This window comes from Giraffa tippelskirchi, chromosome 1, assembly GCF_054371585.1.
Source record: "Giraffa tippelskirchi isolate mGirTip1 chromosome 1, T2T-mGirTip1v1.2.pri, whole genome shotgun sequence".
In the NCBI taxonomy this organism is placed as follows: Eukaryota; Metazoa; Chordata; class Mammalia; order Artiodactyla; family Giraffidae; genus Giraffa; species Giraffa tippelskirchi.
In genome coordinates this window covers 171,871,237-171,896,205 of record NC_137275.1, presented here as the reverse complement: position 1 = coordinate 171,896,205, position 24,969 = coordinate 171,871,237, and the positions used below count along the sequence as shown (strand labels likewise).

The 24,969-nt window shown below is 42.9% G+C and overlaps 1 protein-coding gene and 1 long non-coding RNA gene across 2 annotated transcripts in view; one reads left to right on the top strand and one right to left on the bottom strand.

Moving 5' to 3' along the window:
* LOC145512398 (uncharacterized) overlaps window positions 1–16,879 on the bottom strand; it is a 44,772-nt gene extending 27,893 nt beyond the window's left edge. Inside the window, exon 1 of the long non-coding RNA XR_014058498.1 lies at window positions 16,708–16,879. This is a non-coding gene — a long non-coding RNA (uncharacterized LOC145512398). The remainder of the gene's footprint in view (window positions 1–16,707) is intronic.
* A 199-nt stretch (window positions 16,880–17,078) lies between these two features.
* The window catches only part of GNA14 (G protein subunit alpha 14), a 190,621-nt gene continuing 182,730 nt past the window's right edge, over window positions 17,079–24,969 (top strand). Inside the window, exon 1 of the mRNA XM_081506118.1 lies at window positions 17,079–17,699. Within this exon, the coding sequence (XP_081362244.1) occupies window positions 17,576–17,699 (124 nt within the window). The 5' untranslated portion in view covers window positions 17,079–17,575. The remainder of the gene's footprint in view (window positions 17,700–24,969) is intronic.

The window sequence follows — 24,969 nt, the reverse complement described above, 5'->3', positions numbered from 1 at the left end:
GCCAGATATTTTTCTGTTCCAAAAACCCGTGGGTAAAATAAGGCAGCTTACCCTCTTTAATTAAGAGGGTAATTAAACCAAACCATAGTAGCAAAGAGCTGATGGGGTTCCCTTTGGCACAGGCCTTTCACCACACTGCTTTGGCCCTTGGCAGCCTTGAAGGAGGAGTTTTGCAGTTTAGAGGACTATGGGCCTGTCCCATTGAGATGGGCTGCTGAAACTTTTAAAAGGTCCCTGAAACTTTCATTCTGTTTTCAGTTTGCCCAATACATTTCTATGGTGGGTATTTTAAGCATCTTTAGAGATGAGAGACCCGGGATAAAAGAACTGCAAGTGAAACTTGGCAAACCCTAGAAGTCTGCAATTGGAATTCCACACTGTGTGCCTAGCTGCTGAGAAGCTCCCATAGCTACTGACAAGACCATGTTTGTGTCTACTCTGAGGTCCCCTGACCTAGGACACCATGCCTCTTAGGAATCCCACACTTGCTGTTGGGGCACATCTCAGGTGCAGGGCCCACATCAGTTGCTGGAGATGCAATGGCTATGTTCCCAGGCTCAGAGCAGCATTACCGAAAGGGGCCTGCTTTCTTTTCATAGAATGTGAGATGACCCACCCAGTGGTATCCTGGTAAACGGTTAACAGGGAGCAGTGCAGGACTGTGGTACTGATAATGCGTGTGGATTTCCATGGTTGAAATACTCCTCCACCATTCCCAATTTTAAGCTACTGATTTTTAAGGTCACTACTTAAGTCCCAGGCAGCACAGTGGTAAAGAATCTCCCTGCCAATGCAGGAGGTACAAGAAATGTGAGTCCTATCCCTGGGTCCAGAAGACCCCTTGGAGGATGAAATGGCAACCCACTCCAGTATTCTTGCCTGGAAAATCCCATGGACGGAGGAACCAAGCAAGCTACAAGTCCACTGGGGTCCCAAAGAGTTAGACATGACTGAACATGCATGTGCACACAAGTGACTAATGATGTTGAGCATCTTTTCAAACTTCGGTTTATCTTCTTTGGAGAAATGTCTATTCAAGTCCTTTGCCCATTTAAAAATCTTAAAAGGGTTATTTGGTTTTTTGTGTTGACTGCAGGAGTTCATTATATATTCTGAATATTAAATGCTTATCAGACATATGATTTGCAAACATTTCCTTCCCCTCCATAGGTTGCCTTTTTACCTTAATAATTTTCTTTTGCTGCATAAACATTTTTAATTTTGTGAAATAAAAGTTATCTGTTTTTTTCTTTTCTTGCTTTTTGGTATCATATCTAAAAGACCATTGCCTAATCCACAGTTATGAAGTGGTAATCTTGTGTTTTATTCCAAAAATATTAAAGATGTAGCTCTTACATTTAAGTCTTTAATTCATTTTGAGTTAGGTTTTGTATATGATGTGAAGTAAAGTATGAAGTAACATTTTTAAGTGGTTATATTCTAAATAATCACATAAGTGGCAATGTAAGATGCACTTTTGTCTCTTGATTCATAAAGCCAAAATATTTACTATCTAGCCCTTTATAGAAAAGTTTGCCAAGCACTTTGGCCAGGTGCAGTCCTTGCAAATAGAGTGCTTAATAAATGTTTAACAAATAGACTCATTCAACAAATATTTAACTCTTCTACTGACTAAAAGGACTTACCAATAGATTATGGGGTGGGAGGGATTTCAAAATTGGAGTGAGAACTCATTACATCCAAGCAGGAATTAATTATACCTAGGAGAGAAGAAGCCAAGTACTAGAGATTAAATATTTTTCTGGGCAAAGGCCAGTCCTGAGCAGTGATAAAAACTGAGATGTAAGAACTATTTCACATATTTTTGGAACAAGACACATAACAATTTGGAAAGACATGCCATAGTGTATACATGTACACATACATTTCCCTTTCCATGCTAAAGTCAAAGGAAATTTATAGAGATAGTGAGCCACCAAAAGAGCTAGAATTACTGTCTCATGAGAAGGAAAAAACATTTGTAACACAGGGCAAGGCAAATCTTTGGTTCACTCTTTTTTGCTAGTAGGAGATAGTCTTCATATGCAGGAAAATATGTGTATTACTACCTATCTGTGAAGCCAGAATTTCAGTGAAAATGCTCTTGCAGCTGAAACCCATCTCCCTAATGACAGTCCTCCCGAGGAGACCTAGCTGTTGCTGTTCACAAGGGAGAGAGGAATACATGTCACATCAGTCTCTTTAAATGGACACAACCATAAGCGGAGCAAAAAAATCGAGAAAGAATTCCTCTCCCTGCGATTTTGGTTCCTCAGAATCTCCCAACAAGAAATCTTTCAAACAGCATAGTTCGTGGTAGATTCAATTTGACTGTGAGTAACAAGAAACTCAACTGAACAGTGACTTAAACCAGAGGCTTTTCCATTTTTCCGGCATAAAAGAGGTGCGGAGGTAGCCAGACCAGGGCTCATCAAGGCGCTTGCCACACTGCCATCCTGAGTCTGTGGTTTGATGCTTCAGGGTCACCAATAGCATCTCCACCTCCACTTTCCTATCCCTGAACTGGGAAGGAAGAAGGGGAAGGGCAAAATGTGTGTGCCGGATGAGTCTTGAAGGAAGGGGGACCTAAGAGTGGGCTTCTGTCTAACATTTAGAGGTGAACTGTCCAAGGAGACATATATGCTGACAAAGAAACAGGCTTTCTGGGCAGGGGGCACCTGGGTGGAGAGTAGCAGGGTAAGGAAACCCAGGAGAACTGCTCCACTACATGGCTCACAGTCTCAGGTTGTCTCCAGCCAATCATTCGGACTCGAGGTCGTTCCTGGTAACCTGCGCAGCGCTCAGCCAAAATGGAGATTGCAGCGAGGATGATTCTGGGAGGTTAGTAGGACAGATGGACTGACATCTCCTCTCTCCTTTTGACCTTTCCCTAATTCTTCTGGTTGGTGGTAGCTTGTTCGTTCTGCGTTCCTTACCAGGACCTCCTGTTCTTAAAATAACTCATGTATGTGGTTACTATGGTAGTGTTTTCCCTAATGAATCCTCACTCTTTTCTAAAACCTTCCCCCAGTGACTTTCATTTCCACCTCATCAGCCAGAACTCTGTCACATAGCAACTTCTAACTTCAAGAGAGATTGAAAAATAGCTTTTTAGCTAGGTACAATTTTTCCTTTAAGTCAGGAAAAAAAGAGGAAATGGATATTATGTCCTAAGAGTGTCTGCCACAAGTAAACCTTTGATTTGGAAAAGCCAGCATGCCAGGTGTCCATCCTCTAGTTAATATCTTGAATTGGTCCTTCTCAAATTTTAACGTGCATACAAATCACCTGGGAATATTGTTAAAATGCAGATTTTGATTCAGTAGATCTGGGGTGGGGTGGGGTGGGGTTGGGTGGAGTCGGGGCTGGGGCTTTCAATGTCGAAGAAAGTCTACTGACCACACTTTGAATAGCAAGGGCTCAAGTCACTGGGTTTTCTTATCCATGGATCAGAAAAGAAATCAACCACTCTTGTTTTTGGTTTGTTTTAATGAATGAGTTTAAAATTTTAAATCATATTCCCACTGTGTGTGTGAGTGCTCAGTCATGTCTGACTCTTTATGACCCCATAGACTGTAGCCCACCAGGCTCCTCTGTGGAATTTTCCAGGCAAGGATACTGGAGTGGATTGCCATTTTCTACTCCAAAGATAATGAAATAAGAACTACCCAAATGACCTGTAGTGTTCTTGCCAATATTTTTTAACTAGAATCAAATAATGAGGAACCCTCAGATAAATTAAAGCTGTGGGATATTCTACAAGTGGCCTGAACTTGTCAAAAAAAAATCAATAGCATGAAAAGCAACAAAAGGCAGGAGGAAGGCTCTAGATTAGAGACTAAGAAGATGAAGACCAACTGCAGCGGGTAAGCTTTGATTACATCTTAGATTTTTTTTAAAGCTATAAAGTATATTTTTGAGGCAACTGGTTAAAATTAAATATGTACTGTACATTAAATTATATTATGAAATTGTTAAATTTCTTAGGTGTGATCATTATACAGAGTTTTCGTAAGAAAATATCCTAATTCTCAGGCAACACTGGTTGAATTATATAGGGGAGAAGTGCCATGATGTCTATAACTTACTTTCAAGTAGTTCAGCAAATATACATTTTGAGAGAGTGAGAGAAGATAAAACAGATATGGGGGAAGTGTTCACAATGAGTGAAGAGTTTACTGGTGTTCGTTATAGCATTCTTTCAAATTTTTTCTACACTAGAACAATTTCCAAATAGCAAGTAAGGAAAATTTTAGTCATATTAAAGTTATATAGCACACAGAGATATAAATTAATTTTTAATCTTATTTAGAAGTATTCTGAGTAACCACACACACCCCATGTACCCCCACAGGGCTTCCCAGGTGGCTCAAAGGTAAAGAATCCTCCTGTCAAGTAGGAGACACGGGTTTACTCCCTGGATCAGGAAGATCCCCTGGAGAAGGAATGGCAACCCACTTCAGTATTCTTGCTTGGAAAATTTCATGGATGGAGGAGCCTGGTGGACTAAACAATACTTGCACACACACACACCCCACCCCACCCCCACCCCCACATCCTCGCAAGGGAGGCTCTAAAGTAGCCCAGTATATGATTATGGTTAAGAGTAAAGATGTGAGAGGCAGATAATTCTGGGTTTAACAGTTCTAGGTCCACCACTTCCCTAACCTTAACCTCTACAACCCTAAATGTTTGCGTCTTTAAAGAAGGATAAAGGTGGATAAACCTAGCACCTTTAAATGAGATGATCCACCAACAGAATTTGATGCTGTGCCTGCAACACATTCATGACAACGAATGGGGCTGTTGTTGCTGTCTTTTAGTGTTAAGAGGTGAGGGCAGGCAGGAGCTGGATGGAAAAAGGGAGGCAAATCAAGAACCCTGAGAGCCTCAGCATTCATCCCACCACTGGTGACAAGCTCCTCAGCTCTTGCCCCAGCCAGACCTTTAGGATGAGAACAAATCATGACAACTAGTTCTTGGGCACCGGGAATCTCTCTGGATAGTCCACGTCTCTGAGAAACCTCAGTAGGCATATGAGCAAAACTCCCAAAAAAGCAGAGCTTAAAGTGAATTAATTAGTTGTTTATAAAAGAAGTATTATGCTGAGTAAAGACTATGTCCAAGGAAGGAGGTTACACACTAATGTACTCATTAAGAGAATATTTGTAATAGAGAAAACATTCTCTATCCCAAAGAGCTCCCCTCCTTTGTGATCCTGGAGCCTATGATCCACATCTAAGTGCTTTCCGAGTAGGCTGGAAAAATAGTGCTAGACCAGCTTCCCTGCAGACCAGTAGTTCCTCAAGAAAGAGAATGAGTTTCCTCATTTCTCTGACCCCTGCCATAAGGATAAACATTCATGGAAGAAGACGGCATGGATTGACTGACAGCATTCGTCAGGGTAGTTTGGAAGACAGCCTTGCAGCCCAAGTTAGAATTTGAACTCAGAAATACCCCTGGACCTGTTTGTGTACTGCTGGAGAAGAGCCGGTGCCTGGCTGGCTCAGCTCCTTATGTGAGAGGTTGGGGGGGGGGGGGTCACTGAACCCGTCAGACGTGTTTGCTCTGGCCAGTAGGTCATTTGGTTCCTAAGGCACCTCAGGGTCCTAGGCAGCTCCTGGCACACATAATGGTTAAAGAGCCAAAGAAAATAAAGACAATGGCCAGAGGGAAAGCATGTTACTCTTACATAAATCATCCAAACAGAAACAAACAGCACTCAGACTAAAGAGAAGTCTTTCAGTTTATGTAATCATTACCAGGACTCCTTTGCTCTCCAAATTCTACAGTGCCAGTGCTAGACTGGCCTCACTAGCAATACACTTATTGCTTGTATTTCTTCAGATTCAACGATGTAATCTTGATACAGTACAGATCTTTCTGATAAGTTGGCCTTTAAAAATCAACTGACCCCATGTTAAAGAGAGCGCTTGTTAGACAATTTGGTTCAAATGTTTAGTTCTTTTACATATTCAGAAATTTTTGTAAATTTGCCACTCCTAAAAATTTACTAACACATGCATTTTTAAAAATCCTATCTGACCACAGATCCTTAAGTAGCAGTAATCAAGAAAGAAAATTTGGTAGGAAGTCAAACCAAAACACAATCCCCATGCCAACTCTAAAAAGACCGATTTGCTCATTTATATTGATTGCTTCCTGATCCATGTCCAGCTTATTCTTGTGACAAAGTAAGAAGAATTTGATGGTCATTTACCATTAGTCTTTCTTATAGAAGGTAATAAAGTAGGCATTGAAATTTAGGGCACTATAAATTATTAATAGAAATCAAGGTATTCAATTTTTTCTACAAATTAATATCCACCTCTTAATTTCTCATGGTTCAGATACATTAGCCGTGATTCTTTTGGTTGCAAGATATAGAAATCCAATCTACCTGGCTTAAACAATCAAAGAAATTTATTGACCCAGTAACTAGGTATCTGAATTCAAGGGTTCAAATCATGAGAAGAATATTCTCTTTCTCTCCATTTCTTGGCTCACATTCTGTCTATGTTGGTGTCATACACAGGGAGAGATGTCCCGTATCTTTGCAAAGATGGCCATCAGATTATTTCATATTTTCAAACTTGCTCTTCTAGAGAATGGGGAACACAGACTTTCAGATGGCTCTGGGAAGTTTCAAGAAGGATTTCCTTTAGCATTCCCTGAACCAATCTCTGGTTAAAAGATGGAATGTTCTCATTGGCCAGGCATGTAGGTCATGTGCCCTGCTCTAAACCAATCTCTTTGCTTAAGGAGATGGAGTGCTCTGATAGGTCACACCTGGGTCATGTGTTGTGAATGGACCCAGAAGCCTCATTTATTATTATTGTTGTTCAGTTGCTAAGTCATGTCCAACTCTTTGCAACCGCATGGACCTCAGCATGCCAGGCTCCCCTGTCCTTCACTATCTCCTGGAGTTTGCTCAAATTCATGTCCATTGAGTGGGTGATGCTATCTAACTGTCTCATCCTCTGTTGTCTCCTTCTCCTCCTGCCCTCAATCTTTCCCAGCATCGGGGTCTTTTCCAGTGAGTTGGCTCTTTGCATCAGGTGGCTAAAGAACCCTTGTTAGTTCCTTGTAATCCTCAGGGATGAGATAGGATTTCCATATAAGGTGGACACAATCTCCCATAGGGATGCCAAACAAACATGTCTTTTGCTTAGACCATCTACTTTTTCTTGGACTGAAAAATTGCTATAACAATGGTGAATCAGTGTTCAGGGCAGATTCAAAGTTAAACAGCTCAATTATTCCCCAAAAGACAAGATGAATCTATTTTGAATGCGCAAATACAGCTCAGGCACGTGGACTCCAACAAAAAAGTGAAATATATTCTAAATAAATAGTAATGATTCCTGCGCCAGATCCACTTCTATATTCGTTTGTTCATTGTAGGTAGCATAGTATAGTGGGTAAGAGCATGGGCTCTGATGTCAGACTGGCATTAGAATCCCAGTTCTATCACCCTCCAGTTCTGTGAATATGTCAATTGTACCCTTTTTTGTACCTTCGTTTCCTCATCTGTAAAATGTGGGAGAAAAAACAGCCCCTGCCACACAGGGCTGTTGTGAGGACGTGACTTAAGCTGTAAAAAGTGATTAGCACAGTTCTTGGTGCCTGGTAATCACTCAATGCATGTTAGCTCTGTTCATTCAACAAATCTCTTTAGTACTTCCATATGTTTGGTGCCAGGTTTTCCTGAGGGGATGAAAAAGATGTGAAAATGTGCCTCCTGTCCTGAAGGAGACGAAGTATGTCAGCAGAAAAACAACAACAACCCCATCACATTGCAGTGTGCGATATTACAATGATTGCTGCTGAACTGGGGGAGGGAGAGAACAGGGGTTCCTGGGAACCCTTTCTGAAGATGATTTAATTTGTGCTAGACCTGGGAGCAAAGTGAAATTCCTAGGCCTTGTGTGGTGGGCTGGCATTGTATGGCAGAGTGTGGTCAACTGACAGAAGCATTGGCATCACTTGAGAGACTCTTAGAAATGTAGGATCTTGGTATCCATATCATCATTTTGTTTTTCTTTCAGTACAGTATTCTATGAATTATCTGAGGTATTCAACACTTTATTATAAAAATAGACCCTGTGTGAGATGATTTTGCACAACTGTAGGCTAATGTTAGTGTTCTGAGCACCTTTAAGGTAGGCTAGGCTAAGAATGGTGGATTAGGTGATTTGTTCAGTAGATTGGGTGTATTTAATGCATTTTTGACTTATTATATTTTCAATTTTTGATCAGTTTATTGTGACATAACTCCATAATAAGTTGAGGAATATTTGAGTAGTCCATATGGAAGGATAAATATCTGAACACAACTAAGAAGAGTTTGATAACTCTTAAAGTGTGATATGGCCTGCTGCTTCTGCTGCTGCTAAGTCGCTTCAGTTCTGTCCGACTCTGTGTGACCCCATAGACGGCAGCCCACCAGGCTCCCCCATCCCTGGGATTCTCCAGGCAAGAACACTGGAGTGGGTTGCCATTTCCTTCTCCAATGGCCTATCAGATATCAAAATGTTTCAAAGAGCCCCTGTAATCAAATCAGGATGGTATTGATGTAGAAAGAAATAGCTAGCTCAATGGAACAGTGTAGACTCAAAGAAATGGATCTCAATCAATATAAGAGTGTAATACATGACAAAGATTGAAGTTTAATTTATTGGAAAAAGAATGGAATATTCAACAAAGAATGTTGGTACAACTGGCAATCCAACTGGAAGAAAATAAAATTACTGTCCTATCTTACATATTTTACAAAAATAAACAGAAGATGGATTAAATATTTAAATTTAAAAAATGAAATAATAGAAGTGCATGCAAGAAAATCTAAGATGTTGCATATATAATCTAAAAATGGAGAGACCTTTTTACAGAGACTGGGGCTCTGGAAGTTACCCAAGAAATAGATATACTTGGATATGTAAAAATAAAATTTTTGATGGCAAAAGATTCCATTTAAAATGATAAAAGAACAAACAATATATTTGAAAATTTGTAATTTAGATAACAAAGAGTTGATATGTACTACTAAAGACCTCTTACAGATTGTCGAGATAAAGACAAATAACCCAATTTTAAAAAATAAGCAAGGGATGCAGATAGACAATTCACAGGGTAACAAACGCAAATACTAACAAGCTATGAACAAATGTACAAATTCACGAGTAGTCATAGAAATACAAAGTAAAGCAACACTTTAATATTATTTGAATCCCTTCAGGCAGCCAAAAATTCATAAGTGGTCATATTTATTTATAGGGACATGAGTATTTCTATTTTGGGTAGAAATGTGAATTATTTTCATTTTTTTGGAAAGGAATCTGGCCACATCTATGAAATGAAAAATGTATGCATCCTTCAGTTCAGCAGTTTTTTCCCTGAGAATCTATCCCACAGAAATAAAAACACAAGTACATGAAGACTTGCATACAAGGATGCTATTACAGCTTTGTTTTTGGTGGCCAAAATTAGAAATAAAAGAGAATGTCTTTCAAATGGGAAAAATGAATATACTATAGTCCTTTCACACTGAGGAATATTATGTATGAAAGACTGAATCAGAGTTTACTTAGATTTCCACAAGAAACTGTTAAAAGAGAAAATCAAAATACAGAGTTCATGTGATACAATACAGTATCATTTTTAAACTAAAGATGACAAACTCTGTCCATGTATGTGGATTTACATTAACGAGTGTTTGTAAGTCTATGTGTATTTACATTAATGAGTGTTTATAAGTCTATACATGATTATACGAGTATAACAAAGAAGAAAACATAGGTTATTAACATTTGTTCATTCAGGGGGAGAGTGATATAAGTGGAGGAGGGGAGGACTTAAGCAAAAAGGGAAAGAAAAGCAAAATAAAAATGTGCAAACTCCTCATCTTAAAGATTTTTACTTCTTAAATTCTTCAGATACCTAACTTCCGTAGGAAGTCAGATTCAGAAACAAACAATAGCAATTCCTGCCCACTCACAGTCATGTGTGTTTGAAGGCAGGCTTCATTGTCTATGATTCTAGCCTTTTCAGTAGAAGTTACGTAATAAACAGTTTCTGGTCTTCGGGCAGAAAATATTTTGGAGAAACATGTTGACTGTCTTAGAAAAACGGATGTTAAGTACATCCAATCACCAGTTATAATTATTACCTATTTGTCTAAATACCCATCACCACCCCATTGACTTTTACATTCCACACTCATCAAAACTGAAAATGACTGGGTGGAGAATGAGGAGCGTAGAGAGGGGAGAGGAGGGCTCAAAACATTTTAGAGAACACATTGAACTCATAAAATTGAATGAAAAATTGGGAACATGTTGGTCTCAGAAAAATGAATTTGAAAATTGGGAATTATTTTAGACCAACCCACTTAGCATATGGAGAAGCAAACCCCCACTAATGACTTGTCTGCTTGAGTTGATACTTATGTTTACAACTGAAATACATGCTGCATTTTTTGTTATTTCCTATTGATATACTACTCTTTTTCTTAAAAAATGCTGGTCACAACCTAAGAATGGGTCATATGTGCAATTTGAAAAGCAGCATAGGTGTATTATTATTAGTGCTATTTTAGCCTTATGGACTTCAAAGTCATGTTTTTATTCTATTTGGTGTGATGTGTGTGTTTTAGTCACTAAGTCATGTCCATCTCTTGCAACCTCATGGACTGTAGCCCACTAGACTCCTCTGTCCATGAAATTCTCCAGGCAAGAATACTGGAGTGGGTGGCCATTCCTGTCTCCAAGGGATCTTCCTGACCCAGGGACAGAACCCCGGGTATCCTGAATTGCAGGCAGATTCTTTATTGTCTGAACCACCAGGATGTTCATTTTATTCTATGATATTTGTTAAAATTCTAACATGCTACCTTTGTCAAAGAGAATGATATCTATCTAGCCCTCTACATGCACATTTCCTTGGAATTTCCTTAGAAACAGGGCACTCTTTCCCTCTAAGGGACAAAGTCCTTTCTAAACATAAATTGATTTGCTGTGGACTTGCTTGGTTTTTGTTGTTGGGGTGGTGGTAGGTTTTACGTCTGTTTGTTTGCTTACTATTTTCCACCACAATAACTTTATGTTCTTCTAGTTTCTTCTTTCTCTTATCTCAGCTAATTCTTTTTGGTTTCAGTTTTATTCAGTCAACTAAATTTTATTTAGAAATACCGAGATGAACAAGAAAAAACTCTCTACCTGTAACTAACGAATTAGGGGAAGAAACAAAGAGGCGTAATAAAGTGAGATGTTGAGAGGAACATAGGAGGTGCTCAAGCAGCAGAGAAAGATGTGTCTGACTGACAAGGGGTGGAGATGGTTTCTCAGAAGAGACGTGTTTGGGAAAGAAAGTACCTAATTTTGTCTTGGGTAAAATATAGCATTCCTGGAAGAGGGAACAGCATGAACTGAGACACAGAGGTAGGGAGAACACATAGTTACATTTGTCTGAAATTCCAGGAGTGATGGGAGAGGTGAGGCTTAGCAGAAGGGAGATGTTAGCTCAAGCGCCCACTGTGTACCTCTGTAGGATGTGGGCAACCACCCAGATTATTCTGTGCTGCACTGTCTGCTCTCTCAGAGGAAGCAAGGAGGGCTGACTTCAGATTTTACAGTCTTTTAGTCTTATTTCTTTCTACTATCTATAGCCCACCGAAAGTCTGGAATGTCTCAGTGTCTGAATTTTCAGAGCCTGGTAATAGCCTTGGCATGGGCTCAGTGGACATTCAGGCAATTAATTCACCTTTGCAGCCCAGCACTTGGCAGGTATCAGAAAAGTTCAGGCTGTGCTCTCATCTTCAAGAGGAATGAAATGGAATTGCAGCACCTTGGGAATAACCTAAGAAAACAAATATGCTTTTTTACTGAGATCTCTTTTCAAAAATCCCCTTCTTGTAAAGATGTTGTAACTGAGCAGGACCCCAGGAAGCCTTCCCAGAAAAGACCTCCATCTTTGTCTTCTGTCTGCCTTTTATCTGTAGAAAAACTTTAGTCAAGGAATAAATTTAATCAAGAAGTGAGAAAATGGAGAAAGGAAGAAAACAGTCAAGCAAGAAAAAATAATACTTAAGCCATTAAACAAAGTCAAGGTTCTTTAGTTCTTCCTCAAGGGCTACAGATAATATTCTGAGCCATGGCCTTTGAGCTGTTTGGCAGATACTGAAACCCCTACCAGGTGGAAAAAGTTAACTGTGTGTTGCACTTAGACTCCAGACCAGTTAGAACCGGAAGGCTGATGATGCTGACTCCTAGTTACCTCACTACCAACCAATCAGAAGAATGTCCACGAGCTGATCACGTCCTGCTCCTTGCACACAGGAAGACTCCTCAGTAGCCCCTCCAGAGGCCAGACACACAGCCTTGAGGCATGAGCCTGCTGTGGCACCCGTTGCCACAGCAAAGCAATAAAGCTATTTCTTTCTGCTTCACCGAAACCTCTATTTCTGATCTTCAATCCGGCACTGATGAACAATAAGCTGAATTTCAGCAACAATGTTGCAAATGAAGCAGTAACTTAAAAATTATTCCCATCCCTTCCCTAGATCTTAAAGGAAAATAAGAGATGTGAATAAAAAACATAGAAGTATAAAAATAATTGACTAGTGATATATTAGTTTTACAATTCTCTCTAGTTATCATTGGTCAATAACTTTCGCTTTATGATTGTTTTTATACTACCTTATAAGTGAAAATCTTCAAAGAATAATTGATGTTAGAATTAGGAGATTTCTGTGAGTTTATTCTGGTTTATCACCTTTCATTTTTACAGTTGAGGAAATTAGGGCCTAGATTACTCAATGCAAGCGGCTCCAAATAATTTTATGTCAGAGAATTAAAATCAACCAAAAAGCTATGATTCAGAGCAGGTTAACTTGTTGGTGTATGTTCTTTTAGTCCCTTAAAGATGCATATGTGCGTTCCCATAATAAAATTTGTATTATACTTTTACATTGAACATATTTTGTGGTTTTCCCACTAAATCATTTTTATTCACATATTTGTTACATATTCACATCTTTAATGACTACTGTGGATCACAAGAAAATGTGGAAAATTCTTAAAGAGATGGATATACCAGACCACCTTACCTGCCTCCTGAGAAACCTGTATGCAGGTCAAGAAGCAACAGTTAGAACCAGACATGGAACAACAGACTGGTTCCAAACTGGGAAAGGAGTACATCAAGGCTGTATACTGTCACCCTGCTTATTTAACTTATGTGCAGAGTACATCATGCGAAATGCCCAGCTGTATGAAGCTCAAGCTGGAATCAAGATTGCTGGGAGAAATATCAGTAACCTCAGATATGCAGATGACAAAATCCTTACGGCAGGAAGTAAAGAAGAACTCAAGAGCCTCCTGATGAAAGTGAAAGAGGAGAGTGAAAAAGCTGACTTAAAACTCAACATTCAAAAAACGAAGATCATGGCATCTGTTCCCATCACTTCATGGGAAATATGGAAACAGTGAAATACTTTATTTTTTGGGCTTCAAAATCATCGCAGATGGTGACTACAGCCATGAAATTAAAAGACACTTGCTCCTTGGAAGAAAGCTATGAGTAAATTAGACAGCATATTAAAAAGCAGAGACATTACTTTGCCGACAAAGGCCCATTTAGTCAAATCTATGGTTTTTCTAGTAGTCAGGTATGGATGTGAAAGTTGGACTATAAAGAAAGCTGAGCACCGAAGAACTGATGCTTTTAAACTGTGGTGTTGGAGAAGACTCTTGAGAGTCCCTTGGACTGCAAGGAGTTCCAACCAGTCCATCCTAAAGGAAATCAGTCCTGAATATTCACTGGAAGGACTGATGGTGAAATTCCAGTATTTTGGCCACCTGATGTGAAGGACTGACTCATTGGAAAAGACCCTGATGCTGGAAAAGATTGAAGGCTGGAGGAGAAGGGGACAACAGAGGATGAGATGGTTGGATGGCATCATCAACTCAATGGGTATGAGTTTGAGCAAGCTCCGGGAGTTGCTGATGGACACGGAAGCCTGGCGTGCTACAGTTCATGAGGTTGCAAAGAGTCGGACACAACTGAGCGAGTGAACTGAACTGAACTGATATATCTCATTGTATGAATGTACTGTAATTTATTGACCTATTCTCACCCTTGTTGGGCATTTAGATTGTTTTTGCATTATTGTTGTTATTAGAAATAAAAACCTTTGGCTTGTCTTATTATTTCTTAAGGGGGGAATTACTAGTTTGGTTAAAGGGGATAGACATGTCAAGCCTTCTAATACACACTGCCAAGTTGGTTAGCCCAGCAAAGTTTTGCAGATTTGCCATAAGCAATAAGCTTCATGTCTTTCTTGAAATCTTAGCAACTTTAGATCTAACAGGTCAGTTATTCCAGTTAACTTGGGAGTTCAAAATTTCCCAATTTTCATCATTGAAAAAATACTAATAATTATGATGCCATTATTCATTTGAGAAGCTAAGGAGTCTTATCCTTAAATTGTAAATGCATCTGTAAGAGCTAAGAGAGAAATGTATGAATAAATGGGTAATGATCAAGTAAGAAATGTCCAGGAGCTTTCCTGTAGGGGTCACTATTACTGTCAATTTATGTCTGCAAGGTAACTAAAATAGTTACGCATTTAAGAATGTATGCACATTTGCCTGCAGGTCACAACTAGAGATTCTGTGCAGGAAAGGAAAGATTCCCCATGACGCAAAGAAGATCCTGCCTGCAGCAACTAAGACCCGATGTAGCCTAAAAAATAAATATTAAAAAAAAAATAATGTAGGCACATCTATTTTAAATGCCTGATTCCTCTACATTCCCTAAACTGTAAATAATAAGACCTTTGCAGACAGATAGTATCCTAATGCCAAGTTCTTTATGTAATGACATATGCCACTCTCTCCACTCAATATGTTCCTTAGATTGAACTGACTGGGTTTCCCTCGGGGTTCAGCTGGTAAAGAATCCGCTTGCAATGCAGGAGACCTGGGTTCGATCCATGGCTTGGGAAGATCCCCAGAAAAGGGAACAGCTACCCACTCCAGTATTCTGGCCTGGAGAATTCCAGGGACTGTACAGTCCATGAGGTCGCAAAGAGTCGGACATGACTGAGCAACTTTCACTTTATGCTACTCTTAGGAAAGGTACTCAGGCTTGCTCTTAATAGAAGAAGTATTAACTAATTGCCTAACTCCAAAAAGTGTTTACATGGCACATGCTGACTTGAAGAGAAGGAAAAAAAAAAAATTCATTGCTATGGACAATAGAATCCCCTCCTTCCACCTTCCCTTTTCTGCTTTCCCTGTCAACCTTTTTGCCTTCTGCCTCAAAATGTACACAGAAGACAGAAATCAGTTGTTGTAATACGCATTCTATTGTTCCATTTGGATACATAGAGATACTTTTTAATGTTTAAGTTTTTGTTCAGTTCAGTCATGTCCGACTCTTTGCGACCCCATTAATTGCAGCACACCAGGCCTCCCTGTCCATCACCAGCTCCCAGAGTTTACGCATACTCATGTCCATCGAGTCGGTGATGCCATCTAACCATCTCATTCTCTGTTGTCCCCTTCTCCTCCTGCCCCCAATCCTTCCCAGCATCAGGGTCTTTTCCAATGAGTCAGTTCTTCACATCAGGTGACCAAAGTATTGGAGTTTCAGCTTCAACATCAGTCCTTCCAATGAACACCCAGGACTGATCTCCTTTAGGATGGACTGGTTGGATCTCCTTGCAGTCCAAGGGACTCTCAAGAGTCTTCTCCAACACCACAGTTCAAAAGCATCAATTCTTCAGCGCTCAGTTTTCTTCACAGTCCAACTCTCACATCCATACATGACCACTGGAAAAACCATAGCCTTGACTAGATGGACCTTTGTCGGCAAAGTAATGTCTCTGCTTTTTAATATGCTATGTAGGTTGGCCATAACTTTCCTTCCAAGGAGTAAGCGTCTTTTAATTTCATGGCTGCAATCACCATCTGCAGTGATTTTGGAGCCCTCAAAAATAAAATCTGACACTGTTGCCACTGTTTCCCCATCTATTTCCCATGAAGTGATGGGACCAGATGCCATGATCTTAGTTTTCTGAATGTTGAGCTTTAAGCCAACTTTTTCACTCTCCTCTTTCACTTTCATCAAGAGGCTCTTTAGTTCTTCTTCACTTTCTGCCATAAGGGTGGTGTCATCTGCATATCTGAGGTTATTGATATTTCTCCCAGCAATCTTGATTCCAGCTTGTGCTTCCCCCAGCCCAGTGTGTCTCATGATGTACTCTGCAAAAACAAGTTTTTGTTAATGCAACTCAAATGTGATCCCGACGTTCCAGGAGACAGGCAGCCGTCAGGCTTCAGGGCTGGGGCAGGGAACCTGCTGCAAACGGGTCAGCCCTCTCTCCAAAGCAGGAGTCTTTCCCATCATAAAATGCAAAGTAGCCAGCCGTTTTCCATTCCCCCATCCCCGGCGGCATAGGAAGGGGCGGGGAGGGTATTTACCCTCCGCTTTCGCACTTCTCTATTAAACAGAACTCGGGGGCAGCGGCTTCTTTGAGAGCAGCGCCAGCCGGCTCAGGCCCAACCGAGGCTCACACAGGGCTTTGGCAGAGCCCGCGCTGGGCTGGGGCGTCCGGGAAGCCTAGGGAGCCCGTCTAGGAACCCGCGGGGTGCTTGGTGCTGAGGCTGGTTGTGAGAGCCTCAGTTTCAACTGGGCGGAACTCACCCTCGCCCCAGGCGCGCTCGGCTCCTTTTGCAGCTGGAAGGAGTTGAGGCTGGGAGTTGGCAAACCTCACTCACCTGTCGGAACCTGGATCCGGACAGGGAGCGGGGCCTGGAGATCAGCGCACGCTGGTTACCGCAGCCTCGGCCTTCCCCGCGCCGGAACACCACGGCCAGGGGGTGCGGGGGCTGCTCCCTGAGACTCGAGACGCCTGGGCTCCGCTCCCCAGCTCCCTACTCCCCCCTCTTGCCCCCGGGCGCCATCGACTTGGCGAGCAGCGAAGGCCAGCTCGAGCCGACGCCAGAGCTGCGGGTTCGAGAGGCTCCGCCTCCTTCGGCCACTTAAGAGCCACAAGCGCCTCTGGGAACTTTTCCAGTCTGTCTTAGGCTGCGGTCACTGCTGAAGTTTTCAGAACTTTGCAGGAGAGGGTCAGCTAGGACCTCTCCCTCCAACCCACGCCTTGCCTGCCGCCGGCCTGGGACATCCCCGAGTCCAGGAGATCCCGCTCCCCGAAGCCCCAACTTTTCGCGGGCGGTCTGCGCTCCCAGACTGTCGAGCTCCTGTGCCAAGGGGCGTGCTGGTTTTCGGGGGCCGGCAACGCTCTCTCTCTCAGCTCGCCTTTCACCTTCCCCGGCGTGGGGCTGGGTGAGTCCGGATCTGCGGTGCACTTGAGCGTTCCCAGAGCTCCGGATTCGCTCCCGCTCCGGAGACTCCTTTCCAGGAGGTATTGAACCCGGGCGGTCCCGGTCTCTTACTCAGAAACTCGAGTCGGCCCAGGTCTTTTCCCTCCGAACTCCGGTGCCGTCGCGGATCGGCCGGCGGAGCGCCCGGACGCTCGAGACCTCGTGGCCTATCCGGGGCTGCGCGTACCATGGCCGGCTGCTGCTGCCTGTCCGCGGAGGAGAAGGAGTCGCAGCGCATCAGCGCCGAGATCGAGCGGCAGCTTCGCCGGGACAAGAAGGACGCGCGCCGCGAGCTCAAGTTGCTACTGCTGGGTGAGTGAGCGTCTCCCACCCCTGAGCTCCAGGCATTTCGCTCCCGGCCGCTTCCCTCGCCCGGATCCCTGGCTGGAGGACCTGGAACCGAGCAGTATGCTGCTGCGCGGCTTTCTCCTCCTCCCAGGGGCTCACAGATGACAGCAAGTTGGGCCCTTAGGCGGCAGTCCTTTGCACCTCCAGCTGGGCGACATTGGAAGGCACCCCCTTCCTAACCCCAAACAGGGCTGAGAGGTAACATTTGACCTCTGCTTTCTCCGTTGTTTGCTTCTCTCCCTAAAGCTTCATCCGCCTCACCCCTCCGTCCTCAGCGCGCACCGCCTCTGCGGGACGTATCTTGGAGGTTGGGGGATGGTGGTGGGGAGCTGATTAATCCACATTCTGGGTTCATCGTGGTCCCTGCGCTCTCGAGTCTAAGTAAGTAAGGTTGACTGAGCGCTAACGAAGTGTGGAACTGCGCTCGGTTCTTATGCGCATTGCCGCCCAGTGATGCGGACAAGCGATATCCCCATTTTAGAGAATTAAAAACAGGACGCAAAATTGGCGAACTTGCCCTGACTGAGAAAAGGCAAAGCAGATACCGGGTCTGTCGTGGGGATGCGGCCCAAGCCTTAACCTCTCTCCCCGCTGTGACGGCCTCCGCCTGCCTCCCCGAGCTCCCTTTGGGGACGCCTGGTTGCGTAAAGGTCCAAACCTCCCTTGCTCAGCTCAGCTCACCGTGTGTTTGTTCCTAGGGTTGGGACTCGGGTTCCCCAGCCGCTCTGGCTAGTTCTTCATCGGGCTCTTTGGGTGTCTGCACAGGTCTAGGTAGGACGCTCACTTTCAAAAATGGAAAGAGAATGTTAAAAGTTTTCCCAGTGTACGCCTTAGGGCAGGATCCCTTCTCTTGTGACTTTTTAGAACCCTGTTCAGTCTGTTTGCTGTTGAGGAATATTTACCTTTTCCTTCTTTGATACCAGAGTAGCAGCTGTCAGATCTTTCTAGATAGCTGCAAATATTTCAACTTTTTTCTTTCATCTGTTCTGGACAGGAATCCTTGCTTATATCAGAATCTTTAATCTTTTCAAGGAAAGAAAAATGCATCTAGTTAGAAAAAAATAGAGGTATTTCTTAAGTATTGCCTTCAGACCTGGACAAAGGAACCCCTGTGTAATTATTCTTTGGGTTTTGGGGGTGGGGTGTGGGGTGTGCCTCTCCCCACTGGGCAGGTGTCTGTCTGCAGGTGGATGGAGCTGCCCACCCAGAGTCCACACTGCCCACCGCACCCCAGATCCCCACTGAATTCCCTGCCCAAAGGCCCAAGCCTGCTCTGTGCACATTGAGGTGGGGCAGGCCCAGGCAGCTGTGCTGGAAGTGTGGGCTCAGGTCTGCAGGTGGGCCTAAGAGGCCACTCTGGGAGGAGATGGAGCCTAGGTGGGGAAGGGAAAGGATTCTGTTCACTGGCCTGGGCTGCCCTTTCATGCCTGGCCCAGAACTCTGAGGGGTCTGAGAATTCTAATTGTACTTGGCCTTCCAAGTTGTTATAAAGCTACATTTGCCAAGGAAGGAGGATTCTGTGACCATCTGTTGGTGGACAGCACTGGAAAGTAATTATGTGGGCCCCCAGTGTCCTCCTGTCCGAGGCTCCACGAAGATTAGGGGTGGGCCTGGCTTTAGCTGCATTGTTGTTATTGTTTAGCCCCAGTCTTTCCCACTCCTTGGACTGTAGCCCTACAGACTCCTCCGTCCATGGAATTTCCCAGGTAAGAATACTGGAATGGGTTGCCATTTCCTTCGCCAGGGTATCTTTCCAACCAAGGGATCGAACTTGTGTCTCCTGCATTGCAGGCAGATTCTTTACCACTGAGCCACCTGGGAAGCCCTTTAATTGCATACTTGTTCTTTTTAAGGACAGACTGAGTCCTCTTGTGAAATACGTTTTGATCTGTGTCTGTGTAAAATTCAGTGCCTGAAATATACCAGGAGCTTGACAAATGAAAATTAAGCAGGAAGCTGACCATATTGTATTGGTGATAATACTGTTTAGGGGTAAAATGCTTGTATTTACTTAAAATCAAACTAGGGTAGGGATGTTTGTAGGTATGTTTTCCCTGGAAGTTGTACTTAATCCAGGTGACTAGAATCTGTTTTTGTACCTGCCAGGCCCTTGCCCTAACCCTCTTATTGCCCCTTTCAGCACTGCCTGACCTCCCAGGAACCGCTTTTTAATCATCCTCAGCTGTGACTAGCATACCATCTCAGTGCTAATCATCCAGAGCTTGTTAGAAAGTTGCTATACCACATGGAACTATCCAAACCCCCAAGGATGGACTTTGAAACCTCTGGTTTAGTTTGCTCTGTAAGGGAGCAGGGCATACTTGCATTTCTTAAGACAGAAGAGAAGGAGGCCATGACGCCAAAAAGACAGAAATCGAGGAATCCTTTTTTGTCTAAAGCCATGCAGTTTGAGTGAAAATAAAAATCACCTGAGCTGCTATAATGGGTGCATTAGATGAGCCACTGCCTGAGTACCTCATGTGAAAACTGTTTTGCAAATAGAAGTTGAGGATCCCGTGTAGAAGGTGGAATGAACCAAAAGGCCACCAGCTCTTTGACAAGGAAGCATGCTGTTGCAACGAAGTGATTTAAGGACATTTCCAAAGTACATTCAGTGGGGCCATATCCTGTTTGTGCTTAATAAAAGCATGGGTCAGTGTCCACAGGGAAAGATAAAACTTGTTGTCCATTTGGGGCTGCTATTTGCAAGGTGTCAGCGTGGTACTTTCTTGTGGAAGGAGATAGGGGAGAAACAAAGGAGATGGCTATAATTAGTAGAAAGAAATTCCTCATCAGTTCCTCAGATAAACGTAAGACTAAAGGGTTCTGATAAGAACCTTGATGAACATCACTCAATGTAGGAAGAAAGTGGACAATAGCAATGAAATGGGGGGAGATGTGATTTTTATTGATTTTTGGTATCAGATGAGGCTTGGAAAAGTGCTGCTTGTTAATCAGTTTGAGTGTCTCCAGCAACTCTGAGTCTTGATTTTGGATGCAGACCTCATGTTGGAACTGGACTGTGTACCGGGGAATTGGTATTTAACTTATGCTGGTATAGGAATTAAAAATGTAGGTTCTTAGGTCTGACTGCCTGAGTTTAAACTCTGGTTCTACCCTTTCTTAACTGCAGGCTAACTTGGCTCTGTCAGCTAGTAAGTGTCAGCTAGCATCACTCCATTTTGTAGCATTTTTAGCCACCAGTGAGGTGCCATTTCCATTTTAGTTGACCAGTTGTAGGTTGCTAGCGGTTTGTCTAAGTTCTCCTGGTTGTGCTTTAACAAAAATGTTTTGCTTGGAGTTCCCCTTATTGTTTTCTAAGCTTTAAGCTGACTTTTAAATCTCTTACTCTTCTTACACTAATGAGTTGAAAAATCTGAATCCCCCAAAGTTTTGTTGCATTGGTTATAACAAAATTCCATTTCAAAACTATTTTTCATGTTCCTGGGCTGGAAGTCTGTTTAGGCTTAATGGCTAGAAAATTATTTTCCAGCTCCAGCTTCTCTCCACTGACCAGTTGGCACCAGACATTCTGCTATAAGCCTTCCTCTGCCCCTTTTTTGGTTTATTTATTATCCATGTAAACTCACGTATAGCTAGGATTGTGTGTGTTTGTGTGTGAGAAAGTTTTACGAGTGGTTTTTATTTCATTACTGAATCATTTTGGTACTCAAATTGTACCCAATTGGCACACTAGTCCCCGTATCACACCTCCATCAGTTTTTGGAGCATTTCCTTACTTTCTGGCATTACTACATTCTCCTGGCATAACTACATGTTTCTGACATAACTACAAGATGAGAGGCTCATCTTGTACCCCTCTTCTCAGTCTGGAAATCAGTCATTTCACTGCTGGGCCTTGATCATTTTCAGTGGAAAACTGTACATTTTTTTTCTGAAGATAATTAAACACTTGAAACAAAGATATCAACTCCCCTAACTCAAATCAGTCGCCAGTATGTAAGTATCTGAGAAACCACATTTCTAAAGCTCTGAGTTAGAAGATGAAAGTTTTAAGGTTGTAATGCTATGAGTATATATAAAAGGGAAAAATCTAACAGTAAAGTTAGATGAAAAACAATGTAAAAAAGTGTTAGTCCTCAAAGGGTATTTTTTTCATTTTTATTTTTTTGATATTTATTTTTTTAATTAATTTATTTTTTTACTTTACAATATTGTATTGGTTTTGCCATACGTTGACATGAATCCGCCATGGGTGTACATGTTGGCTTCTAGTCTGTATCACCTTTTGTTTTCTCTTTTTCTATGATACCTGAATCACAAGAGAAAAGTTTCCTTATAAGAACTCCCTTGTGTGGGGTGGCAGGCAGGGAGGTGGCTGGACTGAGAAGACAGAGAAGAGTGTACAACAAGTGTAGCAAAGCTATTGTGTTACTAAAGACAGGTTGAAATTCACACAAAAGGAGGACTTTATTGGAAGGATTCTTACCAGGGCATCTAGTGAAATGAAAAGAATCAAATAGTAAAAACCAGGAAAGCAGATGCCACGGCCTTCCCAGGGCACAATCACTAACGTGACTTGGCTCAGTTCCCTTCCAAGCTCTAGAACCCTCTGGGCCTTTCTTGTCCCTGTCGTTGAGCCTGCAGCCCCATGTGAGTGAGGGTGTGAACCTGAATCAATCAGTTTAGGCTGGGAGATCCATAGCACAGACATAGCTTCATCTGAATGCCCATGGCCTGAAGCTGGGTGCCTTGTAAGGCCAGCAGCTGCCGCTGCTGCAGTTTAAGGAATTAGAAGCGTACCAGCGGAAATCCCAGGGTACTAGAGGAGGACTAGTGCTCTGCAGGACTCTGTGTGGAACCCCAACTTTCATTACCACAGTTGGCTCTCTGCTAATGGGTAAATTAATGACTTATCATGTTGGCCAGGGTTCCTGGTTGCAGAAGAATAATTTCACGTAAGAATAATTTATTGGAGGGGAAACAGGAAGCTTGTAAAATTGATGGGAATTGAAGAGCAGGCTAAGTGAAAGGGCAGGATCCAAGGGAGTCTTGACACTGGAATCAGACCAGGCTGCCAAGTGCACAGCCAGAAACTTACCACCCAGAGAGCTGAGAGTCACTGAGGCTGCCCTGGATGCCTACCTCCACGTGAGTGCAGCAAATCATCTGTGATCATCTCTTGCAACTTTCTGTCACTTTGCAAAACCTCAGGCCATCTGATTTTGCCCACGGATTCGATCCCTGGGTCGGGAAGATCCCCTGGAGGAGAGCATGGAAACCCTCTCCAGTATTTGTTCCTGAAGAATCCCATGGACAGAGGAGCCAGGTGGGCTACAATCCCCTGTGTGGGGTCACACAGGGTCAGAGACTAAAGAAGCGACTTAGCATATACACATATGCACAGGGAGCTTGGGGAGAGATAGGATGTTGTAGTGGTGGGAACATGCTCTCTGGAGCCAGCGTTCGTGAGTTTAAAATCTAGGTGATCTAGTGGTTAAGACTATGCTTCTAATGCAAGGGTTGCAGATTCAATCCCTCGTCAGAGAACTAACCTCCCACCTGCTGTGCAGTGAAGTAAAAAAGACAAAACAATAATAATAAAAATAAACAATAAAATCTAGGCAGTAAATAGTCCCCGTTGTGCTGCCAACCCTCTGTCTGGGCTCAGTTACAACTGTGTAACTGGGCTCAGTTACAAGGTCACTGATAGAAGCAGTGTTTTTTTTCCAGAAGGGCATGCAAATAGGACAGTCAATGACCTGAAATCTCCACTGGTGTCCCTTCTCAGAGAACATGGACCAGACGTGTGGCCATAACGTAGCATCGTGAAGTGAGCAGCATGTTAAGGCTCTGGAAACCTGAGGGATTGTTTTCTTTTGTTGTTGTTTTGGTGCAGGTAGCCTCTTAGTAGTAAACATATGACCATGAGCAAGACATTCCCTTTTGAACCCCAGGATCCTCATCTGTAAAATGAAAGTTTTGGATCAGATGACCTCTATTGTTGTTCAGTTGCTCAGTCATGTCCGACTCTTTGTGACCCCATGGACTGCAGCACACCAGGCTTCCTTGTCTTTCACCATCTCTCGGAGTTTGCTCAAACTCATGTCTATTGAGTCGGTGATGCCATCCAACCATCTCATCCTCTGTCGCCCCCTTCTCCTCCTGACCTCAATCTCTCCCAGCTCATTAGAAATTTCTAATGAGTCAGCTGTTCGCATCAGGTTGCCAAAGTATTTTAGCTTCAGCATCAGTCCTTCTAATGAATAGTCATGGTAGATTTCCTTTAGAATTGACTGGTTTGATCTTGCTGTCCAAGGAACTCTTTGAGGTCTTTCCAATTCTGGCATCAGATGGTTTATACCGGTGGTTTTCAAAGTGTACTCCCAGGACCAGCAATATCAGCACTTCTGGGAACTTGCTGGAAATGCAAACTCTCAGTCCTCAGCATGGCCTTCTGAATCAAATTCTAAAATAGGGCCAGCAAGCTGTATGTTGATAGGATCTCCTGGTGATCCTGATGCACATAAGTTGGTGAATGTGTCTTATAACCTTGGCCTGGACCTCAGGATGGACCAGCCTCTGATTGCCACCCTGGGCTCTAAAGCAGGTGCCTTCTCTTTCTGTGGATATCTGGGAGGCCCCTGGGATCAACCTGCCTAGGGGATTCTCTATTTTTTGATGTGAAGTAGTCTCTCTCACCAACTTGATGAAAGGTCTTCAGAATGTGAACTGGGTAATCTGTAGGAACTGTTTAGGCTTTATCCCCAGTGTCAGGTTGCTGGGCAAAGAGGAGAAGCAGGCACACATGTACCTACATCTTACCTTAGCAAGAGTCCTTACAAAAGCAACAGTGTGTGCATCTGCGTTAGCCCTTGAACTTTGATGTAGAACTCCTAAAGTTGTGCTCCTATAAATTGTAATGGTTTTATGGCCAATTATCATTAAGTAATTATCTTTCTATTATGGACTAAGTGGTGCAAGCCACCAAACATCAGTCTGCTCTTTGAAAATTCAACCTTGGGGGCTTCCCTGGTGGTTCAGATGGTCAAGTGCCTGGAATGCGGGAGACCTGGGTTCCATCCCTGGGCTGGGAAGATCCTGTGGAGAAGGGAATGGCAACCCACTCCTGTACCCTTGCCTGGAAAATCCCACGGACAGAGGAGCCTGATAGGCTACAGTTCACCGGGTCGCAAAGAGTTGGGCACAACTGATATGGATAAAGGAAAATGGAACATTGGCTGTATATTCCTGGTTGTCAAGTTTGTTTGTT